Here is a 1,111-nt window from a genome sequence, read left to right as displayed (position 1 = left end):
GCGTGCCTGTAATCCCAGCTACTCAGGAGGCTGAGGCAGGAGAATTGCCTGAACCCAGGAGGCGGAATTTGCGGTGAACCAAGATCGTGCCATTGCACTCCAGCCTGGGTAACAAGAGCGAAACTCCGTCCCAAAAAAAAAAAAAGAAGGTGACTTTTGGCTCTGTGTTTATTTTGCGAACCACCAGGCAGAATGGGAAAGCAAAGTAGAGAACACTCAGAAACCGTAAGAGAGTCCCAGGCTCAGAACCAGGGGAAGAGTCCTGGATCCAACCTCGACATCTTCTCCTGAAAGAGCTTGTCAAAGTCTTCACTCTGGGCCACAGTGAAGTGGTTTTTCCAGTCCCCAGAAACTCCTGCCAAGCAGACGTGGAAAGGGAAGCATCAGAACACGAGGAAGAGCCCCGGACGCAAAACCAAGACCGCCACTCACTGCTTCCCAGTGGTTCATCAACCTAGCCTACGTTCTCCCTGAGGAGTAACATGAGGTACCCTGCAATTTTCGTGCTTTCTAGGCACTGCCAGAGGCCCCTGAGTGCAAAAGGGAGAGATGATGGAGGGCAGTGGTTTTGAGTCTTTATAGCATCAGAGATTAGGTTTGAAATCCTGCTTCCGCCATATACTAGCTTGGAGAAACGGAGAAAGTTACATAATCTCTCTGAGGTTCAGTCTCCCTGTTTGAAAAAAACAATGGTAACCATTTAAGAGAGTTTCTGTGGATTTTAAATAATACAATGGACACTTTGGGAGGCTGAGGTGGGTGGATCACTTGAGCCCAGGAGTTCAAGACCAGCCTGTGTGACACGGTGAAACCCCGTCTCTACAAAAAATACAAAAATTAGCCAGGCGTGGTGGTGCATGCCTATAATCCCAGCTATCCAGGAGGCCGAGGTGGGAGGATCAATTGAGCCCAGGACACTGAAACTGCAGTGAGCTGTGACTGGGCCACTGCACTCCAGCCTGGGTGACAGAGTGAGACCCTGTCTCAAAAATTAATAATAATAATATAATGGGGCTGGGCGCGGTGGCTCAAGCCTGTAATCCCAGCACTTTGGGAGGCCGAGGCGGGTGGATCACGAGGTCAAGAGATCGAGACCATCCTGGTCAACATG

The 1,111-nt window shown here is 50.1% G+C and overlaps 1 protein-coding gene across 1 annotated transcript in view; it reads right to left on the bottom strand.

Moving 5' to 3' along the window:
- Positions 1-164: 164 nt before the first annotated feature.
- The window catches only part of LOC108316657 (bile salt sulfotransferase-like), a 17,402-nt gene continuing 16,455 nt past the window's right edge, over positions 165-1,111 (bottom strand). Inside the window, exon 6 of the mRNA XM_017546615.2 lies at positions 165-355. Coding sequence (XP_017402104.1) covers positions 243-355 — 113 coding nt within the window. The 3' untranslated portion in view covers positions 165-242. The remainder of the gene's footprint in view (positions 356-1,111) is intronic.

Source organism: Cebus imitator, unplaced genomic scaffold, assembly GCF_001604975.1.
Source record: "Cebus imitator isolate Cc_AM_T3 unplaced genomic scaffold, Cebus_imitator-1.0 Scaffold190, whole genome shotgun sequence".
Classification (NCBI taxonomy): Eukaryota; Metazoa; Chordata; class Mammalia; order Primates; family Cebidae; genus Cebus; species Cebus imitator.
This window is presented reverse-complemented; position numbering and strand designations above follow the sequence as displayed.